This window comes from Sorex araneus, chromosome 3 (assembly GCF_027595985.1).
Source record: "Sorex araneus isolate mSorAra2 chromosome 3, mSorAra2.pri, whole genome shotgun sequence".
In the NCBI taxonomy this organism is placed as follows: domain Eukaryota; kingdom Metazoa; phylum Chordata; class Mammalia; order Eulipotyphla; family Soricidae; genus Sorex; species Sorex araneus.
The window spans coordinates 76,970,203-76,992,550 of NC_073304.1; the positions used below are offsets into that span (position 1 = coordinate 76,970,203).

The 22,348-nt window shown below is 38.8% G+C and overlaps 3 protein-coding genes across 3 annotated transcripts; all 3 read right to left on the bottom strand.

Annotated features, from left to right (window-relative positions):
* Positions 1-1,255: 1,255 nt before the first annotated feature.
* LOC101557711 (olfactory receptor 11H6) lies at positions 1,256-5,617 on the bottom strand. The gene is made up of 3 exons (XM_004609717.2): positions 5,538-5,617; positions 4,838-5,027; positions 1,256-2,248 (listed from the first exon to the last, which is right to left on the bottom strand). Exons 1-3 carry the CDS (start codon positions 5,615-5,617, stop codon positions 1,256-1,258), a joined length of 1,263 nt encoding a protein of 420 aa, XP_004609774.2.
* Positions 5,618-10,066: 4,449 nt separating this feature from the next.
* On the bottom strand, positions 10,067-14,173 carry LOC101539254 (olfactory receptor 11G2-like). Its single transcript, XM_055131072.1, has 2 exons — positions 14,161-14,173; positions 10,067-11,004 (listed from the first exon to the last, which is right to left on the bottom strand). The coding sequence occupies exons 1-2, from the start codon at positions 14,171-14,173 to the stop codon at positions 10,067-10,069; spliced, it is 951 nt and encodes a 316-aa protein (XP_054987047.1).
* A 5,900-nt stretch (positions 14,174-20,073) lies between these two features.
* Positions 20,074-20,999, bottom strand: LOC101557975 (olfactory receptor 11G2-like). Its single transcript, XM_004609718.3, is given in 2 exon segments — positions 20,074-20,294; positions 20,297-20,999. Coding segments are annotated over 2 exon segments (921 nt in total). The 5' UTR covers positions 20,997-20,999.
* Between the last annotated feature and the right edge of the window lie 1,349 nt (positions 21,000-22,348).

The window sequence follows — 22,348 nt, forward strand, 5'->3', positions numbered from 1 at the left end:
GCGAAATATGCTTTGGTGGTATAAAGGTATGAGAAACATTTTGCTAGAATATTCCTTCAGTCAGCACTAGCAGGTCTAGCATTCTGGTAGACATACTTTTATTCTCAGTATGTCCACAAATGGAATACTCTTATTTTCAGTAGGCTGGCCTCTGAGTTGATTAATTTCCTTTTGCAGTCTAGGTTTGGGGCATAAAAATAAGAAAGGAAAAATTTATTCTTGGTTTGGGTTTCTTTGAATACTTTTCTGACTCAGATTTTTCATGGTAACACTGTGAAAAATATACATATACTTAGGACTTTGTTGTTCTATTTTCTTTTGCTGTGGACTCCTCAGAAATTGTCAGAACATCTGGTGTGTGTGTGGGGGGATTAGTGGTTTCTACTGACAATACTCTGCCAATTGGTTCAATGGTTGGCCTGAGTCTATAGTACTGCTTATGCCTGTGCTGCCAGAGACCACTAAGTGTCTTCAAGACAACAGCCAATAGTGGTGGTTGGGCAGCAGTTCAGTGCCAGGGATTGGACCAGGTTCTAAGTATAAAAGCATGTACTTCTTCTTTGGTGTGATCTCTGTTACTCCATTCTTATTGCAAATGATAATGAGGTGGTCACAGGTGATTTGGGGGGGAAGCACTTTGAGTAAAGATGCTCAATTAAGATAAAATGTATTTTAGGTAAAATAAGATTTACCATCATGAAATGCAGCATTTAGAAATGTGTCACAAGAGTGACAGTTGAATGACACAGTCCAGTGACTAAAGACTTTGAATATCAAGAAGAGTTTGTACTTTATAGTTAATGATAAAGGTGTTGAACACATTTCTACTTTTGATGTGAAAGGCAATCTCAAACAATGGAAAAATCCATTATCACGTGTTTCTCTTTTGTGGCTTCTTAACCAGTTGCCTTAAGTTATATTCGCTTAATAAATTTAGACCATGTCCTTTCTTAAAAGGCTCTAGGTACACATTCACTTGTTTACTTCCACCAGCCAAGATTAAAACCAGCGAGGATACTTATAGACAAAGAACATCTATAATGTCACCATATACTCAGAGAGATCACGTAGCTCTAAAATGTTTTACTGAGCAGTTATCCTCCATGAACTGAATATGAACTGCTAAGGAACTGTGCACATAAAGTCTGTCCATTTACTTAAGTGTGAGCCAGAAGATGATTTACCAAAGTCATTCTCTATTGTTATAACAACTAAGGCAAGAAGTGACAAACCCTACTTTCTTTCCAAAGATGTCTCAGGTTTGGTTGACTTTTAATCCCAGAACTTTCTTTAAGGCATCTTTCATATCTTTGTTTCGAAGACTATAGATAAGGGGATTCAACAGTGGAGTGACTGCTGAATATATCAAAGTGACGATCTTTTGCATTCCTGCTGGATTCCCTGATGATGGGCTCACATACATCACCATAAGAGTTCCATAGAATAGAGACACCACCACTAAGTGGGACCCACATGTGGAGAATGCTTTGGTTCGACCAGCACCAGAAGGAACACGAAGGACGGCTCTGAGTACCAGAGTGTAAGATCCTAAGATGGAGAGGAATGGTCCGAAGATAATCATCGAGTTGAAGGTATAACAAATGAGCTCAATATAAGGATCTCTGATGCAGGCCAAAGCAAACAATGGGCCTGGGTCACACACGATGTGGTCAATGATGTTGGGTCCACAGAAGGGAAGTTGAGAGATAAGGGCAATAGGTACTGGATAGCAGAGAAATCCACTTACCCAACAGATACACACCAGGATCACACAGAACTTCCCAGTCATGATGGAAGGGTAATGTAATGGGCGACAGATGGCCAGGTACCGATCATAAGCCATAACGGATAAGAAGAAACACTCTGTTGTACCCAGTGAAAAAAAGAAATAAAATTGGAGGAAGCAGCCAGTGAAGGAGATGGTCTTGGTTTCAGAGAGGATGTTGGCCAGCATGTTAGGGACAGTCGAGGAAACATACCAGATCTCTAGGAAGGCAAAGTTTCCCAAGAGGATGTACATGGGTGTGTGAAGTTTCCTTTCCCATTTTACTGCACAGACAATAGCCCCATTTCCCAGGAGGGTCAGAAGATAGATCATCAGGATTAATGGGAAGAAGAAGTTCTTTCTTTGACCCGGAAAACCCAGGAGAACAAACTCAGTCACAAAATTCATTGTTATGTTCTGCGATCTCACATCTATTTGAGGAAACAGAAGCAAGTAAAAAATAATGAAAATTTGTTGGTTTTGCTAACATATTGTTTGAAATTACAGGAGGCACTTTTATATATATAAAATGTTCACTAAGGAGCTGGAGCAATACTACAGCGGGTAGGGCATTTGCCTTGCATGTGGCCAACCCAGGTTCGATTCCCAGCATCCCATATGGTCCCCTGAGCACCTCCAGGAGTAATTCCTGAGTGCATGAGCCAGGAGTAACCCTGTGGATCGCCAGGTGTGACCCAAAAAGCCAACTCCCTCACCGCCAAAAAAAGTTCACTAAATGTTCTAATAAAAAGGTCATTCAAGTGAGCCTTTGAACTATAGGAGGCGGATTGCTCTTTTTTTTTTTTAAACTTTTTCTTTAACAGTAAAGGAAATTAATGTTTGGAGAGATTTAAAAGACTTTTTAAAGTGTGCAAATCCAGTAATTTCAAGATACATGATCCTATCTGGAGGTTAACTTAAAACAAACCCCATTTGTTTTCAATATTCCTATAATTTTGAGTCTAAGTACTGTTCAATCTTTCCTTTTAAACTCAGCTCCTTGGAGATCCTACACTGGAAGCATCCTTTTATTTTGAAACAAAAACCAGTATAAGTCCGAAGCAAAAATTGTTGTTAAATTGCCTTATCAATCAGAGTTTCATATGTGGAAGTACAAAAAGACTAAAACTATGCACTGAGAGTGTTGAGTATTCTTATTGATTTATTTTGCCACACAAAGCACTGCTCAGGGATTACTCCTTATAGAATCAGGACCATACTGGGTGTTGGGGATCAAACCTAGGTAAGCCATGTGCAAGGCAAGCACCTTACTCACTTTGTCTGGCCTGAGTCTTCTTGTTTTATTGATTTTCCAGAGGCGCTAACTTCAGTCCATTCTCCCTTATTATTTCTACCTATTGGTCTTGGAGCTCCCTTTTATTGAAATTACATAAAAATAAAACTAATTCCTCTTTTATTATGGTGACCATGGGCAGGGTGGGAATGCTTAAACAATTCAAGGCAGCTATTTGTTCCATAAGTTTGATCTATTTTGGAGACAACTGTTTCCCCTTGGCTTGTCTCCCCTCAAGCTGCACTATTTTATCTGATCACTGGGCTGTTGAGATAACTTGCCAATGGTATGTGATTTTTTCTAGCATTTAAAATAATGTGATTTTGCTTTTTCACTAAGAATTAAGTCATAAGCACCATAAATGACAACCTACCCACTTGCTTGCATTCATCTCAATTAAATAATGAATATGAACATTCTTTTAAATGTGCTGAGACCAAAAAGATCTTTCTCAAGTTGGCTGAATCAAGACTAAAAGCCTGAAAAGTTTGCTAAGAACCTTCCTCGAACTATTGATCTAGGGTTATTTCAGTGTCTTCAATTATTTTGGTTAAAGTTAAAAAAATATTTGACCGGTTAGGTCTTATCAATATTTAGCAATATATTGACCAGGTAGGGTGATTAACCATATTTGCTAAGGTAACTGTTAGAATACTCACAAAATTCCATTTTTTATGCCATTTATACAGTCTGGAGAGAAAGAGCAAGAGGTCTGTTTCTCAGTGCTTGATCAAGCCTGCAGTAAAACCCACAGAATAAGTGTTTCAGTACCAAGGAAATTTTGAATATTTGTATTAACAATTTTTTCAGAATAACAGAAAAGACTTTAAGTACAAAGTTTTTAAGATGTAAGTTTTCATATGTTTATGTAGTTCAGGCTATGTAGTTGAATGGACTATAATTATGGTGACCATATTTATAATTTTGACCATAATAAAAATCTCTGAAAGCTGTAATTTCCAGGATAATTACCATAATTATATTTTTTCCGATCACATGCTGTCATTTTTGGCTGGAAATATGGTTACTGGGCTCCTAAAAAAAGTGTTGAATGCTAAATTAAATTGTACCACTCTAGTTATTCATTTATATGTTAAAATGTCCATTAACCTTTATTATATTCATTGCAATGTCTTAAGCTCTAGAGTACATGGTGACAGCAAAAAATAAAATTTATTCTTTTTTGGTGTTGTGGTTAGTAAAAGTAATTGAGGCCACCTGCGTTTGTCTATTTATGACAAACTGTGACAAACTGCGACTGGAGTTTTCTTGAATTATATTTCAGATCATACCCATTAGATGCTTGGACCTGAATAAAAAGTTTGGAATAACTTAGATAATCTCTGTTGTGAGGGTAGTTGGGTGAAGACAAGTTTAATTTGGCATCAGTGAAATATTTTGGGCTTCTTAAGACTGTAAGCAGATAATCAATGGCTGAATAAATAGCAGTACTCTTACATTATATATATAATGTATATAAAGAAATATATATATGTATATAAAGAAACATGAATTGACTTACACACAGACCAGGAAATTCTTGGAACCAATAAAAGAAATACAATACCAATTTATGATATTTGATCTGAAACCAGATCTCATACAACTTGACTCTTTTAGTTGGCACTTCGCTCTGATAATGTCTTTGACCTTTTGACATTTGTGCTGACATTTTAGTTATCTCTGGAATACAGGGACAGAGAAAGATGGATAAATGAACATTGTAGGTAATTTTAGATCCCATTGTATTCATTTATTTGCCACTACCTACAACTTACATCTATTAGTACCTCAACTGGTAAATTTAAAACCACCTTTTTCACTTTTCTATTAGCCTCAAATGATAGAAAAAAAGAAACAGTTGGAAAGACAAGAAGGAGCACAGAACCGGTCAATCCCTTCAGGAGATACCGATAAGGAACCAAATACTCTACCATAATCACAGTCACTTGTTCTGGATTTAAGCCTCTAGACCAGCAAAAGAGAATTTTAACATTACAAAAGCAGAAATTCTTTGGTCTTTAATTATTTATGCTTCTGAAGTTAATCTGTAAATAATGTAAAAGACATGTGCTGACCCACTTAATTTCTACTTGTCCCTTCTCACTTCCAACAACTCTAAAAAATAGCAACACGCTTGGCATTTAAAACGTGTCATTCAAAACCTCACTGATCAAAATTAGAAACAAGTGGTGTAAGACTCAGGCTATATTCTCACCATGGAATTCTCACTAAAGTAGACAATAAAGTCCACCCACTCCGAATTTCCAAGACCTCTGAGCACTATTTCCAAAAGTGAATTGTCTAGTTACACAAATATGTTACTGCATGTAAGTGCTTTGCAGAAGAGAACAGAAGGGTGTAAGCCATTGTTTTTCCAAAGAAATAAATCCTCAACAGTTTATAGAAGTCCTAGTGTGTTCTTAGTTCTGGGAGTTGTGGCAATGCTGGCTTTATTCAGGCTGTTTCCTTACATACCTGATGCAGTTTTTGACTCCAAGAGGAAAGTGTGTAAGAAACTCTGGCCACATGATTATTTTCAGAACACTGGTATTCATGGACTGAAAACAGAATCTGTGGCTCCAGAGATTTGTTTCCTTTAGTATTCGGAAGTCAACAAGCTGTAATTTTCATGGCAGTGATTACTAAAGTATCGCAAGTCTCTGCTGAATAAGAGCCCTAGTTCCCTGATGTGCTCATTGGGAGGCAGCTAGTTCTCCATGAGTGTGGATCTGTGATGCAAATAACCCCACTTATACTTGTTTATGTTTTCCCCCAGTGGCTTGGATATTGAGACAAAGGTCTGGGTAATACCCAAGAGTGTCCAGGAATACCTTCCTCTTTGTGGAGGTGTGTTTCCTCTAAGGAACTAATCTACCTAGGGTGAGGGAGAGAAGAGTGAATGGTGAGTGACACATGGTAACGGGGGCAAAAAGAGAAATGAAATGTGCCCATGGAAACTGTGTGTGTGTGGTGGGGGGGTGGGGAAGAGAGAGGGCTCATGACCTCTGAAAAGTAGATCTGCTTCATTCTGGGTACAAAACCTGTACTAAACACTTAAAAATAAAACAACTTTTCCCATAACATTTGACTTCATTTTATTTTGTTTGTTATATATGTTACATATATGCACACATATATTTGTTTTTTGGCCACACCCCAAAACAAATATATGATCACACCTGGCTGTGATCAAAGCTCACTCCTGACTCTGCACTCAGGGTCCCTTCCTGGCTGGCTGGTGATCATATGGGATATTGGGGATCGAACCCAGGTTGGCCACATGCAGGACAAGCACAAATTCTCCGTACAATTTTCTCTGGCCCCCATTGTTAAATATTTTGTCATGTATTTTGAAATCAATTTGGTACAGAACAAGATTAAAAATATACATTTTTTGGGGGGGGTAAGGAAGATTGCTCAAAGGTTTAGTGTGCTTATTTGCATGCCAGGAGCCTGTGTTTGATGCCTGTTGCCTACATGTTGATCTGTTTTATTATTTAAAAAGTAACCATTCTAACAAGTATAAAGTGATATCTCACTATTGCTTTAGTTTTTATTGGTTTAATGATTGCAGATGTTGAGCATTGTTTCATGTGCTATTAGCTACTATTATATCTTTTCAGGATGTCTATTCAATTCATTTGTTGATTTTTATAATTTTTTGGTTGTGTTGTTTCAGGAAATCCTTATAAATTCTGAATATTTATTCATTTTCAGATATATGAGCAGAAGATATTCCTCCCCACCATTTAGTTTGTATTTTCAATCTGTTAAGTATTATTGGATACACAAAAGCTTAACTTCTAATATAATTTGATTTGCTTATTCCTTTGTTGCCTGTGTTTTTGGAGTCATATCCAAGGTATCATTGCAAAATCCAATGTCATGAAGTATTTTCCCTATGTTTTTAAAGAGTTATTTAAAGTTTTAAGTTTATGGCTTTGATTAATTTTTTAAGTTAAATTTTGGCATTAGCTAAGATTCAATTTTACATTTTTCATGTGAATATCCAGAATATCCAGTGTTCCTTACTTTATTTGTTTTTTATTTTTTCATTTTCTTTTCTTTTATTTTTTTCTTTTGGTTGACACTCAGCTATGCTCAGGGGTTATCCTTTGCTCTGCATTCAGGAATTACCCCTGGTGGTGCTTGGGGGACCATATGGAATGTCAGGGATTGAACCTGGTTGACCGTGTGCAAGGCAAATGCCCCACCTGTGTCTTATCGCTCTGGCCCTATTTGTTGAAAAGACTGCCCCTCCCCCATGGAATAATTTTGGTACCCAGTGCTATTCCATTGATCTACAATTTGTTTTTATACCAATATTACATTGTTTTTGACCACATTAGTTTATAGTGAGTGTGGAAATGAAGAATAAAAGACCACTAACTTGGCTCTTTTTTTGGTAAGAGTTTTGGTTCCTCTTTTTTTTTTTTTTTTTGCTTTTTGGGTCACATCTGGCGGATGCACAGAGGTTACTCCTGGCTTATGCATTCAGGAATTAGTCCTGGTGGTGCTCATCTGGAATGCTGGGAATCAAATTTGGGCTGGCTGCATGCAAGGCAAACGCCTTACCCGCTGTGGTATCAATCCAGCCCCATGAAGTTCCTTATTAAATTTATTATGCACTGTATATCTGTTGTCTCATTGTTCATCGATTTGCTTGAGCAGGCACCAGTAATGTCTCCATTGTGAGACTTGTTGTTACTGTTTTTGGCATATCGAATATGCCACGGGTAGCTTGCCAGGCTCTGCCGTGCAGGTGGGATTCTCTCGGTAGCTTGCCGGGTTCTCCAAAAGGATGGAGGAATCAAACCTGGGTCGGCCACGTGCAAGGCAAATGCCCTACCCGCTGTGCTATCGTTCCAGTCTGAATTTATTATAGATTTTTTTATTCTTTTTTTTTTTTTGGGGTCACACCCGGCAATGCACAGGGGTTACTCCTGGCTCTGCACTCAGGAATCACCCCTGGCAGTGCTCAGGGGACCATATGGGATGCTGGGAATCGAACCCGGGTCAGCCGAGTGCAAGGCAAACGCCCTACCTACCCGCTGTGCTATTGCTCCAGCCCCCAGATTTTTTTATTCTTACAAAAAAAAACCCACAAAAACTCACCTCATTGGGGTTTTGATCATTATTGCACTGAATCTGTAGTCACTTTGGATAGTACTGACTTCTTAATATTATCTTTCAATCTATAAATATTGATGTCTTTTCTTTTATTTGTCTTTTGTCTTTTATTTTCTTTTATTTATTTCTTTTATTTCTTTTATTTGCCTTCTTTTATTTCCTTCAGCAACATTTTATATTTTTCAGTATATAAATCCTTTGTGCACTGTAGCACTGTTGTAGCACTATTGTCCCGTTGTTCATCGATTTGCTCGAGCGGGCACCAGTAACGTCCCCACTGTGAGACTTGTTGCTACTGTTTTTGGCATATCGAATATGCCACGGTTAGCTTGTCAGACTCTGCCGTGTGGGTAGGATACTCTCAGTAGCTTGCTGGACTCTCTGAGAGGGATGGAGGAATTGAAACCCGGTTGGCGGCATGAAAGGCAAATGCCCTACCCACTGTGCTATCTCTCCAGTCCAAATCCTTTGTGATTAGATTTTTATTGTTAAGACAAAGGAACTGGGATCGGGGAAAGTTTTTTTTCCCCCTCTGCTTTTTCTTTTTTGCACTGCTGGGGGATTGAACTCACACACTCAAGGCAAGAGCTCTGCCACTGAGCTACATCCCTAACAGGAAATGAATATTGAAGAGAAAAAAGATCACATGGATATAAGGCATAAGCTGGAATGCAATCTCCTTTTAAAGAATTTTTAGATTTCTAAGGCATTTCTATACAAGTTGAGTCCTTAAGAAATCTAAGAAAGGGGCCGGAGCGATAGCACAGTGGGTAGGGCACAGTGCATGCGGCCGACCTGGGTTCGATCCCCGGCATCCCATATGGTCCCCCAAGCACTGCCAGGAGTAATTCCTGAGTGCAAAGCCAGGAGTAACCCCTGAGCATTGCTGGGTGTGATCCAAAAAGCAAAAAAAAAAAAAAAAAAAAAAAAAAGAAATCTAAGAAAAAGTGAAATCTGGGAGTCTGAAAACCTGAACAGAGGTCTCAGAAGTTACAGGGTTCAAGGAACATAGAAATAAGATGTCAGGGTCTGCTTAGGAGTCTTGGAAATAGTCCAGGTTTGCAGTTGAGATATTAGACAGACCAGCCTCTTACAGTAAGGCCCATATTCCAGGAAAAAAAGCAAAATTATTATAGACTATTTTCATAACATCTAAAAATATTTTTTTAAATGAGATCAGAATGATAAGCTTCTACTTTATCTTCATACTAGAAAATAAAAGTCATCTTCGTTTCCACTACACCCATTGGAGTGATAGCACAGTACGTAAGGGGTTTGTGGCTGACCCGGGTTCGATTCCTTCATCCTTCTTGGAGAGCCTGGCAAGCTACTGAGGGTATCCTGCCCACACAGCAGAGCCTGGCAAACTACCCTGGCATATTTGATATGCCAAAAACAGTAACAGCAAGTCTCACAATGGAGATGTTACTGGTACCCGCTAGAGCCAATTGATGAGCAACGGGATGACAGTGCTACAGACAGTGCAATAGTTAGCATTCTATTAAAAACAGTTGAGACAAAGTTAAGAAAGAGGACAAATGATTCAAATCCAAGAGAAGAAATACACAACAAAAACATGCTCATAGCAGTTCAGGTTTTGCCTAACTAGAATAATAATATTCTGCACAAATCAGTTTTCTGTTGTTATCTGTTTCTTGCTTTTAAGTCACATCAGGTGGTGCTCAGATGCTGCTGCTGGCTTGGTGCTTGGGGAGACCGTTAAGTGCTCAGGACTGAACCTGGGTCTCCTGCATGCAAGACTAATACACTAGTTCTTTGAGCCTTCTTCTTGCTCCTAATAAGTTATACTTTTTAGCCTGAAAATAAATTAAATGTAAGTCTAATTACCCAAGAACCTTATTGATGAATAGTTTTTATATTCCCAGAAATTTCTGTAGGGCCTTTTTCATATCTTTATTCCTAAGACTATAGATTACAGGGTTAAGGAGTGGGGTCACAACAGAATAGAACAGAGTTACTATCTTCTGGGTTCCTGCATCATGCTCAGATGTGGGGCTCCCATACATGACCAGTACTGAGCCATAAAACAGTGAAACCACTGCCAGATGAGAACCACAAGTAGAGAAAGCCTTTTTTCTCCCAGCTGCTGAAGGTACTTTGAATACGGCTCTTAGAACCAGAGCGTAGGACCCCATGATGAAGAGAAAGGGAATGATGAGGGGTAGAGGACTTAAAGTGGAGAAAACTAGTTCTATTATAGGAGCTTTTTTGCAAGTGAGTGCTAAAAGTGGACCTGGGTCACAGAGGAAGTGGTCAATAATCCTGGATCCACAGAAAGACACTTGGGAGATGAGGATGATGGGAACCAGGAACCAGAGGAAACCAAATACCCAGCAGCCAATCACAAGATTGGTGCAGAGGCGTCTTGTCATGATGGTCGGGTAGTGCAGAGGCCGGCAGATGGCAAGGTATCGGTCAAATGCCATAATAGCCAGGAAAAAGCATTCTGTAGAACCCAAGGAGAAGAAAAAGTAAAATTGGAGAAAGCAGCCAGAGAAGGAGATGACCTTGGTGTCAGAGAGGAAGTTGGCCAACATGTTGGGGACAGTGGAGGTGACATACCAGATCTCCAGGAAGGAGAAGTTGGCAAGCAGGATGTACATGGGGGTGTGGAGTCTCTGATCCCAGCGTACAGCGCAGATGATGGCACCATTGCCCATGAGGGTCAGGAAGTAGATGGTTAAGAAGAGCAGAAAGAGGAGGATTTGTCCCTCCTTGGAGCAAGGGAAGCCCAGGAGGATGAAGTCAGTGATGATATTGGAATTATTGGAGATTTTCATGTGTTTGATAGCTGTGGAAAAAATAATAAAATATTGAATGACTGTACAGCAGAGATTCATGTTCATATTTAAGTATTCTTGGATAGGATTATTGCCCCATAGTTGGAAGCCTGTCTCATGAGCTGGGGGAGAAGGCAGCTGGAATAGAGAAGGGATCACTAAGACAATGATGGTTGGAGGGACCATTCGGGATGAGAGATGTGAGCTGAAAGTAGATAAAGGACCAAACATGATAACCTCTCAGTATCTACATTGCAAACCATAATGCCCCAAAGTAGAGAAAGAATATGGAGGAAATTGTCTGGCATGGAGGCAGGGGGAGGGTTGTAAAGGGGAAGGTATACTGGGGACATTTGTGGTGGAGAATGTGCGCTGGTGGAGGGATGGGTGTTTGATCATTGTATGATTGAAACTCAATCGTGAAAGTTTGTAACTGTATCTCACAGTGATTCAATAAAAAATAAAATTTCTTGGATAAGAAAATACTTATTAATAACTACATTATTTTTTCTTTAAAACTGAAATATTTACCTGAGTTGCATCACTATTCTTACTCACATTTCCACCGAGGACTAAATAAACTGTTGGTTGTTGTAACTGTTAAAATTTTTGATGATGGGTGTTGTGGAAGTATTTGAATGTTAAATTATATCTTGCACTTAATAGAGTATCTCTCCTAAAAGTGAAATTTATTTCGTTTTGTGAAAAGACATCACTGCAGTTATGGCAGAAATGGAGTCAAATTATGTAACAGGTAAGACAAACTCATTGGACTTTTAAAACTTACTTTTATATCACATTTAAAAATAGCTGTATACAAAAAGTTATTAACTCATTAATTTAATAATATTATATTACCAAGTCTATCTGTAAAACAGCCAACCAATCTAATAAAACAAGTTTTATGTCTTGTGTTAAAACAGCTATCCTATCCATAACAGAGACAAAGGTGGAAGAATTATTAACCAGCCATGTTGAAACTGGTCGGTGGAAATATGATTTTTTTCCAGTCTATACTTTCAGTTACAAATCTACTCTCATTGTACAAGTTTGGATATTCTAAAACATGAAATTCTAAACAAGAATAGATTTTTAGGGGATAGAAACCTAAATCCTTGACTCATCCATCATTACTTGGGAAAATCTCAAAACAGTGCCTCTCAAAGCTGAGTATTGCATAATGACTTTCTTTTGTGCTTTTTTTTCAGGGAACGGGGGAGAGTGGGGACTTTGGGTCACACTCAGTGGTGCTCAGGGGCTATTCCTTTTTCTCTGGAGCGATCCCTTGGGTGCTCAGGTACTTAATTTTGTTCAAAAGGAGTTGAAATACTATTGTTAAATAACCGTGCACTTCTACACTTTTTTGTTCTTATTGTCCTTTATGCTTATTATCATCCATAATGCCAAGCATAATATAAGGGAGATGGTAAGTATTTTGTAAATATTTCTTAAAGAAATTATTTTTTTACATTGTGACAAACATAGATAATATAGATGATGATAGATATTAACCAATGAATTCATTTGCATTTCAAAGAGTTTGGGGACAAAATATGCAAAACTCTAAATCACCTGAGGCTAATAGAGTGTTGGCCCAGACTCAAGGAATTCCATTCAAAGGAAGTAATGGGAGACTGAACATTTTGGATAGAACTTATTTCTTCTCCAATTGTTAAAGGTAATTGTGATCCCACAGATCTAGAGGATGAGATAGGAAACAAAAAAAATTCTAGATCAATATTAAAATATAGCTGTCCAGGTCTGACTTTAGGGGAGAGACTCTCCAAACAATAATAGTGAGTTTTGTTGAAATATTGTATGCAATCAAAGTGAAAGTAAAGTGAAATTTATTAGTTACACAGCCGGGGGGGGGCTAAGGGTGGGGGGCTAGGGGTGTGGGGCATTAGGGGTGTGGGGGGGCGGGGTGGAGCTATACTGGGATTCTTGGTGGTGGAATATGAGCACTGGTGAAGGGATGGGTATTCAAGCATTGTATAACTGAGATTTAAACCTGAAAACTTTGTAACTTTCCACATGGTGACTCAATAAAAAATTAAAAAAAATAAAATATAGCTGTCAAGTGGCTCTAACAGAATCTGTAAATCTTTATAAGCTTGTTTTCTCTTTAGGAAAAGGGAATAGGATTATGATATTTTTGTTTAGGAGCCATACTGCTGGTGCTCAGGAGTTACTCCCATGAGTACTTGGCCAGTTGAATTATTGCTCGCTCTCAATGATATGGGGCTGGAGCGGTAGCACAGCGGGTAGGCGGTTTGCCTTGCATGCAGCTGACCTGGGTTCGATTTCTCCGCCCCTCTCGGAGAGCCTGACAAGCTACCAAGATATCCCGCCCACATGGCAGAGCCTGGCAAGCTTCCCATGGTGTATTCGATATGCCAAAAACAATAACAACAAGTCTCACAAAGGAGACATTACTGGTGCCCATTCAAGCAAATTGATGAGCAATGGAATGACAGTGACAGTGATCTCAATGATATACATTTCTATTGCATTTCATTATAAATTGTTTACTTCTATTTTAAGTGTAGTGTGAAATAAAGAGGTAATTTTTTAAAGTTATATTTCTCTTGCAAATGAAAATATCAGTTGACTAGTTTGTCAGTTACATAAAATTCCAGAAGTTTGGGGCCAACTATCCTCTAGAGCAATGCTCCAATTTTGAGAGCCTGACAAAACTGCCTTAGAAACAACAAGAAGGATGTAAAAATGATTCTCTGTGTTCCACCACCATTCCCTCTTTACTAAATAGTGGGTGAAGACAATGCATTTCTTACAAGATTGTATTACTTACTATCTTTTATAACTTGCTTTCTCTGTACAGAAAGCAGCGGGGTTATTATTTATTTATTTATTTATTTATTTAATCATTTATGTCTTTTGTTTTACCTAGAACAAGACTAAGCAGGAACTGTTGGAAGAAGCAAGTAGATTCCCCTAAATTAACTGAAGAAACTGTTGTCGTAGAGGGATTATAAGTGTGGATGCAATATTGTCAAAACTGAGTTTGTGAAGAAAGAATGTTTGGACCAAGAAAATTCAAAAGTCAAACCAAACAAACTACATTCTTACTTCATTTCTTTATGATTCAGGAAGTTTGGATAGACTCAGTGTAGGTTAACCAGGTTCTGAGCTACACTATTTAAAACAAGAGAAAGACATTTTCTCCAGCATTTTTCTTTTCTTTCTTTTCAGGACAAGTTCAGGAAGACATGGAGGTGCAACACTATTGCATTGCTCACATCAGTACTTCCCTCTGCTTCATTTGGTCCGGTTAGGAGATTTTCATATTTTTCCCATTTCTGCAAACCCTTGAAAATAAGAACAATTTCTCAAAGACATTGATTGACAGCTAAGGAATAGTAGAAAAAGAAAGGATTTGAAGTAAGAAATTTAGGATTTAAGGATTTAAATTGCAACTCATATTTCAACAATGGTGGAAGTTCCTGTAACACGATTATGCAAACTATTTCTTAGTTCCTTTAGTAATAAAATGAATGCAGCAACACTTGTGCTAAAGGAGTAAGGTCCCCATGCTATAACACATGGAAGCACCTTGCTCAAGCCTGAAAACCAGAAACATTTAAGAATTGCTTCTCCGTATAAGTCACAGCTGAAGAAAAGTATAAGGGGACCTAATTTGGAGTTACTGTTTAATCTTTTTTTTGTTCATTTTCTCCTTTCAATAATACTTCATCTCCTTTTGTGAACAAAAGCAGGAATCCAAACCTGAAGTTCCTCAGTGTCTGCTCTTCCTGGCAAGGAGAGGAAGTCTTCATTACAGTAACCATCAAGGAGTGAAGGAGTAGGAATGGGATGACACGCTCTCAGTCTTTGCTGAGGGTGGAGGGCTAATAAGCAGAGCCTCCAGGGAGTGAGGGCTGTTTCCCTGAACAAACGAGGATTAATTTACTGCTTCAAGAAGGAGATGGTTCTATTCTAGTTCTTTCCTTCCTCTGGGACTTTTCTTTTTTCTCTGGAGACTCTAAGCCACTTGTCTTTGTCTTCCAAGCGATCAGAAAATATTATCTTTTCTGGTCCCAAGTTTCAGGTATATCACAAGAGCGAATCAATCTCCGAGTTCACTCATTGTACCTACCAGGCATTTAAGGGAAATATCGTTCAAAGGTCTTGAGAGCTGTAATGCAGGATGCATGCAATGGACCTCTAAGTAAGGGGTGTCTGTTATAATTTCTGGAGACAGTCTCCTCTAATTTTCCGGAAAGGAAGGAAGTGGTGTGAGGCGAAACTGACGCCATGACAAGCTATAGCTAACATTAAGTATCAACTACGCCTCAGTTTCTGTTTCCCTGAAGCAGAATTTGCAGTTTCTGGTAGAATCCCAGTTGAGTAATTTGCCAACCTAAGGAATTAGGCAGCTAGGTCTGACCAGTCCTGAGAGGTCACTGTACCCTATAGGCTTAGAAAGTGTTACTAACTGTTGTTTAATTGCTGATCACTGCTTGTAATTTGGAATTGGGGTCTTTGTCATTACTCCACTGTGTTGAATGAGACTTGGACCCTAGCTCGAGCTAGCAATGTAATAGGCTAGTAAGGCTAGTAATAAAGTTCCTTTGCTTTTGCATTCTCGTGTGTGGACCTGGGTCTCTCCGAAACTGGGGATCTGAAATTTGGGTGCAACAGTGGGAGGTACATAAAGTGCATACCCCTGTAAGACAGAATCATTCAGGGTCATGCAATTCAGGAATCAGTCTTCTCAAAGGACCATCCTGACTTTCATATCAATCATTTCCTTTCTTGTTTTTGACTGAGCCTGTGAACCTCTCAGGACACACATGTTTCAGGAAGCATATATGCTACCTTTTGTAACTCAGAGAGGTCAGAACAAGGCATTCTAAATTTCTTCTCTACAATTGTATCTGGAATTTGGATCTAAGCCTCCTCAATTCTTATAAAGTTGCAACTGCTTTAGCACAAAGCAATTTTTTTTTGATCAGCACAAAGTATTTTTTACCTTCAATTGTGGAAGTCATCTCATTTCAAAGACCATTCATTTATTTCCTTGTTTGAACAGCTAGCTTTTCTAATTTTTCTCTGTCTACAAAGAAAGATTCCAAATTTTCATACATGGGCCCTTACTATTTCCTTCCCTAACATTATTATTGCTGCTGCTGCTGCTACTACTTACGACGACGACGACAACGACTACTGTTGTTGTTAATTGATTTTTACCCCCTCATTATTTCTTGCATAGCTTTAAATTTTATTTTATTTTTTTGTTCTGGGGTCAAAACCTGTAGCGATTGGGGGCATAGGGGAACTGAAGTCTGGTTAGCTGGTTGCAAGGCAAATGTCTTACTCACTGTACTATCTCTCTGACCCTAATTAAAAAAATTAATAAATTAATTTTGCTTTTTGAGTCACACCTAGTAGACTTCTGAATTTACTCCTGACTGCTGCAGGATCACTTCTTGTTGGGACTCAAGGAACCAGATGAGGTTCTGGGGACCAGGATGGGCCTTGTGCCAGGCAAGCACCATATCTCCCGTAGTATCTCTCCAGTCCCTAGCTTTTTTCTTTTCTTTTCTTTTCCTTTTTTGCTTTATGGGTCACACCCGGCAATGCACAGGGATCACTCCTGGCTCTGCACTTAGGAATTACCCCTGGCGGTGCTCAGGGGACCATATGGGATGCTGGGAATCGAACCCAGGTTGGCCACGTGCAAGGAAAATGTCCTACCAGCTGTACTATCACTCCAGCCCTAAATTTTGTTTTTAAATGGTAACATTAAATGCTGTTTCAATGTATATTTAAATGCAACACATTCATGTGGAATGAAATTTTATTTTATTTTGTAATGCCAGGTTTCTCATGCTTGCAAGGCAATTTAATCCTCATCTGAATTAAATTAAAAAATACAAAAACCTGTGTAGTAAAAAACTCTCCTCTTCCTGTCCTCTAAGTATATTAAATTTCTGTCTATGAAGCAGTCATTGTTACTGCTTTTTCTTCTTCGAAAGGCATAAACATATTTATGAATGTAAATTACATACATCTATAGAATCTTTTTGACATAAGATAGCCCAAGAGACATCACATCTTTATTTTAGCATGTTTTTATATAAATATATCATACACATCTTTATTTTAAACAATTCTGTAGCTTTCCATTCAATGACTGTACAGTAATTTATTTAAGCAGCCCTTAATTGGTTGAAGTTTAGATTGTTCAAATCTTTAGCTTTACAAATAGTAGACAATATCTTGTACACATGACATTTTCCTTATGTGTGAGTACAACACTCAAGTAAATATCTAGAAATGAAACTGTTGAATTAAAGGGACTAGCCTTCTGATTTTTATAGTTATTGGATGCTGAGTCAATTTATATTCTACTGGCAAAGAATACGAGGGATAGTTTTGTTAATTTGGGAAAGAAAAGAGGTCTATTTACTATAGTCTTAAAATTACTTCTATGGCTCCAAATAAAATGGAATAGCTTCTCAGATATTTAAAGGTTTGCTATTTGCTTTTTGTTACATATATTTGATGCTTTTCTATAGTACCAGTGGTATTTTTCTCATTGACATGAAGATAATTATATGTACATGGATCTAAGATACTAATCTGTGACCTATGATCAATACTACTATAATAGATACTTCGGAGGACAGAAATATAAACTCAACTAGAAGGTTAAAGACAATATGTCACCTCCAAAAGGGTAATAAAATGTTTCAGATTTTTTCGTAGGGTTAAAACAGTGTGCAGTTTTTACAAATAGACATTTATATTGAAATAAAGACCCGGGGGCCACGCCAGGGGGCTTGGTGAGAGCAGAGCATGAGCTCTGGGCCTTCAAGGTTGCACTGCGATACGCTCAGCTTGCAAAGCACATGCTTGGTCCCTGCTCTTTCTCTTGGACTCCCTTTTATTATTATTTTTTTGTTTTATTTTATTTTATTTTATTTTATTTTTGCCTTTTGGGTCATACCCAGCGATGCTCAGGGGTTACTCCTGGCTTTGCACTCAGGAATTACTCCTGGTGATGCTCGGGGGACCATGTGGGATGCTGGGAATCAAACCCGGGTCACCGCATGCAAGGCAAATGCTCTACACACTGTGCTATCACTCCAGCCCCAAATTTTCATTTTATTTTATAGAACTTTCTACTAAGTTCTTTCTTTACCTTTGAAATGTATTATATTTTTTTTTAAGAAAAAGGTAAATAAGCCTTTTGCCATTTTTTTGTGACCCAGGAACATTTTTTGTGATCCTATAGGGCCTCTTAAATGTGTCATCTAGGTAGAGAGCTATCTTTCAGTTCCTGTGGGAGAATCTCAGAGACTTTTAGAGGCTTAACTTCTACATTACAGAGCAGCCTCCTATTTTATATATGTTTGCTTGTTTGGAATGTCTTAGCAAACACCTTTGGCCATCTAAAGTCCTGGATGAATGGTATAATTGATTAATGAATAGATGGATGGAGTGTATGACAAAAAGTTTCTTGTGAGGATTCATTATTGTTTACTTTTAGAACATGCATGTAAGGCTGTATTTACTTTGCTATATACAAAGATGAGATTTCTTTTTGTTTCTGCTGTTCTCTTAATGAATTTCCATTGATGTACATATTTGTAAAAAAACTAAAGCTCGCCGAGGGGCGTGAGCACTCTCCGGCTCTCGGGGCGGCTCTGTCTCACCGCCCGTGTCTGGTGCCCCGGAACCGCTGTGTGTGCTCTCGGTCAAGGGCAGGCGACGGAAGGAAGAAGGCCAGACTGGTTGCTCGATCAGTTTATTTCATTCTCTCTCTCCGCTTCTCTCCCGCTCTCGGTCTCTCTCAGGATCTCTGGATCTGGCCTTCGTGGATCTGGCCCCCCCAACCCACTCTTACAGCCTAGTTAAATCTCCACAGCATGCGGGGGGGGGTGTTGGGGTGTACACATAGGTGTGGTCACCATAAATAGGGTAAAGTTCCTTTCCCTTAGGGGATGCTTCTCCTAGGACTTAATTCTCTTTCAGCAGGAGGATCCACCCAAGGGCGGAGTCCCATGAAAGTGTTTCTCTTCTCCTCAGCCAGCAAACATATAAGAATTCATAATATTAATTATTTTGTATGAACACAATAAGAGATGGATTAAAGCTTATAGAATTGCTCTCCTGGGGCCATCTCAATCTCAGACTACAGTGCTCAGGCCAGATCAGTCTTTCCTATCCCTGGCAGGGTCCTAATCTCATAATTACTATTGGATCATGACAGCATTTATCTATGATCAAGCTCTTAACTTATAGTTAAGAATTAGGCACTTTGGCCAGGCCCATCTCGATGCCAGGGTAGCACATAACTCACTGCTTGCCCTGGATCCTTCCCGTCCCACGTCAGGGACCCTGCTTTTGGGGTGCTAGGAACTGAGGGCAACTGAGGCTTAAGTGGAGAAAGCAGATGCCCAGGAGGGAATAATATTCGAGGCCAATTAATTCCCAAGTTATAAAAACATAATATTGTCTTCTTGTGTCTATACAAAACAGACAGCTTTAAAGTAAATTATTCAAAAGGCACAAGAAGAAGAGAAAGGCAATATTAACTTATATAATATAAATTCAGTATCCTAGGAAGGTTTGACCTTGCAAATTAGCAGAGTCAGATTAAGGGAAACCCGTGGATTAACTGTTTTGGGGAAGAGAGCATGGAGAAGTGATTATAGCTAAACAAAGGGATGGGAGAGATTCGGGAACACCTTGATGGGTGAGACTGGGGTAAGCCTAAACTCCGGGGAAAACCGGGACAAGCTACTTGTGGCAAGCGGGGAGAGGACAAAGTAATGTCATCCTACACATATTCACTTGCTTTAATGCTAAAAGTTAAAAAAAACACTTTAGTAAATGACTGTTTTATTTGTGGGGAGGTTTCCTAGGTTGGCTGGAAATCTTTGAAATCTTTTAGTCTTCTAAATTTTAGGAGATAAGAAGATCACTATAGTGCATAAAGTTTAAAAACAGTAGGAACAATTTTATGAGCCGTGTCAGTATTTTCTTAGACTAATGTAGTCAAAGAAAACCTGTGTAGTCCTCCTCAGTCTTTCAAATGAAAATTCTTAATTTTATGTTCCCAGTAATTTGTTCATAGCGTGTTTCATATCTGTGTTCCTTAGACTATAGATCACTGGGTTAATGAGTGGAGTCACTACAGAATAAAACAAAGTGACTATCTTTTGCATTCCAGCATCATGCTCTGATGTAGGGCTCACATACATGACTATCACTGAGCCATAAAAAAGAGAAACAACTGCCAGATGGGACCCACAGGTGGAAAAAGCTTTTTTCGTCCAGATGCTGAAGGGACCCTCAGTACAGCTTGTAGGACCAAAGCATAGGACCCCATGATGAAGAGAAAGGGAATAAACAAAAGCAAAGAACTTAAGGTAGAGCTAGTCATCTCTATTATAGGGGCTCTGGTACAGGTGAGTCCTAATAGAGGGCCCGGGTCACAGAGGAAGTGGTCAATGATCCTGGATCCACAGAAGGACATTTGGGAGATGAGGATGATGGGAACCAGGAACCAGAGGAAACCAAATACCCAGCAGCCAATCACAAGATTGGTGCAGAGGCGTCTTGTCATGATGGTCGGGTAGTGCAGAGGCCGGCAGATGGCAAGGTATCGGTCAAATGCCATAATAGCCAGGAAAAAGCATTCTGTAGAACCCAAGGAGAAGAAAAAGTAAAATTGGAGAAAGCAGCCAGAGAAGGAGATGACCTTGGTGTCAGAGAGGAAGTTGGCCAACATGTTGGGGACAGTGGAGGTGACATACCAGATCTCCAGGAAGGAGAAGTTGGCAAGCAGGATGTACATGGGGGTGTGGAGTCTCTGATCCCAGCGTACAGCGCAGATGATGGCACCATTGCCCATGAGGGTCAGGAGGTAGATGATTAAGAAAAGCAGAAAGAGGAGGATTTGTCCCTCCTTGGAGCAAGGGAAGCCCAGGAGGATGAACCCAGTGATGGTACTGGAGTTGGAGATTTTCATGTGTCTGTAAACTGTGTCTGTAAACTGTGAAAAGACCAGAAAATACTGAATGATTATTAAATCATTAAACACATGAGGACCCAGACATAGCTATCCCGGAGAATGAACTAAAGGCTTACATATTGCAAAATCTACTATTTTTTAAAATGTAATTTGATGTATTCCCTGAGTTAGTTGTTCATCTGAAAGCATCAGAGATCAGTGAATATCAGTTAATAGACATTTTTAAAATTGTGAAATGTGTAAATAACAAATTTAATATGCAAATATGTGCTTGATAAATCATTATATAAAACTCTACAGTAACTACCAATGAGGTCAAGAAATAAAATATTATCTGCATATATCTTAGAATTTTCTCCCTCATACATTATCATCTTTCTTTGTGTCTTCCTAATTGCGACATCCTCCATTCATTATTTTAATCACTTTCCTATTTTTCTTCATAATTGAATAAGTGTTACGGAGTGTCCGAGAAATGCTGAAGTATTGAACTGATTATTTTAATGGTGATTATTTTAATAGGTGAATGAATAATACGTTTAACCTTTCTTTCACCTTAAATATTTTTCCCTGACATTTTCTATTCTCCCTTAAAGCAGGAAAAAACTCTCTGCATGAAAGGTATCCTTCCTACAGACAGAGATAGAAAGACACCTTTCTTAATAGAGAGACAGATAAGAAACTCAGCAGACAAGTGGACCTTAACACGTTGAATATGTTATGATAACTAAAATTCAAATATTTCCCCCCATATGTTCTTCATAAACTTACTACCTCTTTGTCCCAGAGCTATACAAATTGGTTATTTTAGTCATTGAGATGGTTCTTTATTCATACTGACATCTTCATGTGAAAGTAATTCAATTTGTGGGGCTGGAGCAATAGTACAGTGGGTAGGGAGTTTGCCTTGCACGCAGCCAACCCGGGTTCAATTCCCAGCATCCCATATGGTCCTCTGAGCACCGCCAGGAGTAATTCCCAAGTGCAGAGCCAGAAGTAACCCCTGTACATTGCCAGATGTGACCCAAAAAGGAAAAATAAAAAAGAAAAAAAAAGAAAGCCCTTAAAAGAGTAATTCAATTTGGCACTTTCTTCCTGTTAATTTGTTTTGTGTCAATTAAATATATTCTAGCTTGAAGGACCTAGAAAAGTATATCTATTTATTTAACTGAATCACTTTAAGATAAATGGTTACAAAGCTGTTCATGATTGGGTTTCAGCATATAATATTCCAACACCCATCCCTCCACCAGTGTACATTTCCCACCACCAATGTCTCCAGTTTCCCTCTCACAACTCCTCCAACCTGCTTCTATGGCAGACACTTTCCTTCTCTTCCTCTCTCTCTC